Source organism: Daucus carota, chromosome 7 (genome assembly GCF_001625215.2).
Source record: "Daucus carota subsp. sativus chromosome 7, DH1 v3.0, whole genome shotgun sequence".
Lineage (NCBI taxonomy): Eukaryota > Viridiplantae > Streptophyta > Magnoliopsida > Apiales > Apiaceae > Daucus > Daucus carota.
The window spans coordinates 9,854,896-9,857,671 of record NC_030387.2 but is presented as its reverse complement, the minus strand read 5'-3'; the positions used below and the strand labels follow the sequence as shown (position 1 = coordinate 9,857,671).

The window sequence follows — 2,776 nt, the reverse complement described above, 5'->3', positions numbered from 1 at the left end:
AAAAAGCTAGGAATGCTAGCTTTTGTTTCAGGGCTTCTACTTATTTCCCAAACACTTTAATCACTTATAAGTCTTATTTTGCTTCTAACTTCTACTCCACTTATTTATTTTAAGCAAGAAGCACTTATTTTAAGCTCACCCAAACGGCCCCATAGTTAGGTAACTGAATTCTTAGACAAATGTAAAAAACGCACATGGTGGCCTGTAGGCCCTGTACTAGTGCCATTATTTTCTTCCCCACTCTGCCGTCTATCACTCAATCAATCTCCGCATTAATAGATGGCACCATTTATTCCTCCATCTCTATACAATTTAAATATACCGACACAAAGAAAATTTCACTTTATCACCGCAATTAATTATATAATCTCTATATATTAACAATTCGTAACGCCACAAAGTCATTACACTAAACTTAATACAATGGCTCACTCCACTTGTGCTCTCTCCCTTCTACTAGTGCTCGTCTCTTTTTTTCTCGTCGAGATTGAAGCGAGGGAGAGCAAATTCTTTACCAAAGCCGTTGTTATTCATGCCGATACCACGGTCGAGAATGTGACGCACCATGTGGAGGCCCCGGCTCCGTCGCCTTCGGTATCGCCTTCTCCTGCCCCGGTGGAAGCTGAGATCAACAGAGGCTATGGTCTTTATGGACGTGATGAGACTCCGAACACCAGTGGTACTGTTACGGGTGATAGTTTGTTCGAGAACAAGAGTCCTGCAGAAGAATTTGAGGAGAAGTTCGGGAAGGATGAGTTTGATAACAATGAGTTGCCGAGCAATTATAATGAACATTCTTACGTGACGGTGTCGCATGACAAAGGAGAGAAGTTCGAGAACAAAGAGCTTAGTAATAATGAGTTGCCGAGCAATTATAATGAACATTCTTACGTGACTGAGTCACATGACGACAACAAGCAGAGATTTGGTAATGAGGAGTTGAGTAACAACGAGTTGCCGAGCAATTATAATGAACATTCATACGTGACTCATCCACAAGGTGACAACAAAGAAAGATTCGGCAACGAAAATTTTAACAACAATGAGTTGCCGAGCAATTATAACGAACATTCTTACGTGACTGTGCCACGTAACACCAATTTGTACGATACTAAATTCAGTCCCTCCACCAACTCGGAGGACGAATTTGTCAACAACGAAGAGAAACTAACTCCGGAGGAGGAACAGCTTTTCGACCAAAATTCATTCGTCAACTCCAACGCCAATTACTTCAACGACAATCACAATCACAACAGTGAAACTTACAATGGCAATCAGCCACAAGGGCTGAGCGATACAAGAACCTTGGAGAACGGAAAGTACCATTATGCCCTTCACGGAAGTCCTCCGAAACGTAGGAATGAAGGGTATTATGGTAATAATGGCGAGCCGAAGTCTCAGTACGAGTTTGACACCATGGAAGAGTTCGAGAGACAAGAAGGGTACTCACAAATTCCAGGGGAATTTGTTAATCCTTGATTAATTATAAACTTTGTGGTTAATTAAGGTTACATGCATCCATCTCATCTCATGCACGATAGGATGATTACTTAGAAGTAAGTTAAGAATGGTTAATTATGTTCGTGACATACTTATTTACGTGTTAATTACTTGTTCTTACTGCGTTTTCTTTCTTGTTCGCAAATCAAACGATTCAGATTTCGATTTGTAAGAGTGATTTATTATGCTTATTATTGTGTTTTTCTTACGTTTACATTGAGCAAACAGATTAGTCAGAAAAAGGATATATGCTATGTCTATTTAAATCCGTCTATTACGGGGCTTGTCGTCTTTAACTTTGATTCCCTTTAGTAATACTGCTCTTTCTGAGTTTAGAATTCGACCGATTAATCGCTCGAATAATCACAGTGAGATATTCTATCAATTCGGTTTTCTGAATTTGATAACTCATAAACAAAGGTTTTAATTTGATGAATCAAATATTATTTATTATTTTAATACAGACGATTAATATCCTGATTATTTGATTGATCGTTAGAAGACGACTGCACTGTTTAATTCCATTTTTTTTTACAACAATGCTTCTTCCTATCCTCTTTATTTATACCAATAATAACGCTATTATGATGATTTTATGTTGATAACTTCAAGTTTTGTGTCTGTTTTAGTTAATTTCAGATTTTTAAATAAATATATAAACTTGCGAAATAGTATGTATTTTTGATCATGATTCTAAAATTTTAATGTAAAATTCGGGAACAATAAATTATCATTTCTTGTCGCTTGATTCTTTAACGACACTGATTTTACCCAAAAGTTTTACAATTAAAGGAAAAACACATACATCGGTCAAATCTAGATTTATTTAAATACTCTTAAGTACTATGTTTATTGGAATTATTGCGAGATTATCATTCTTGCAATACATCTTATAACAGATCGACGGACCTCCCTGCATGTAAAAATTGCAATATAATTACGAGGTGAATATGTAAATTTTTTATTTTTTTTTTGCCCAAGGTGAATATGTAAATTTAGAATCCGTTCAGGTAAATACTTTCTTTTCCTAATTTATATGATAAAAAATAGCTAAAGTTACTTCTTCCTAACCCACCGCAGAAAATAGACAATAAAAGATTGATAAATAACGAGACATGGACCCTAAGAAAAGGACCGAACAGAAGACTATAAAGACGACGTTTAATAACACGGTCCCTTCGCTAGTCAAAAGCCAATATATTTACACACTTTAATCTCTTTAATTAGTAAAAGCTTAAACCATTATTCTGTGTCTAAACAAATCTATATTAATATA

General features: G+C 35.8%; 1 protein-coding gene across 1 annotated transcript; it reads left to right on the top strand.

Annotated features, from left to right (window-relative positions):
* The first annotated feature begins 383 nt into the window (after positions 1 to 383).
* Positions 384 to 1,708, top strand: LOC108193640 (uncharacterized). Its single transcript, XM_017360384.2, has one exon. The coding sequence runs from the start codon at positions 424 to 426 to the stop codon at positions 1,477 to 1,479; it is 1,056 nt and encodes a 351-aa protein (XP_017215873.1). The 5' UTR covers positions 384 to 423; the 3' UTR covers positions 1,480 to 1,708.
* Positions 1,709 to 2,776: the final 1,068 nt, after the last annotated feature.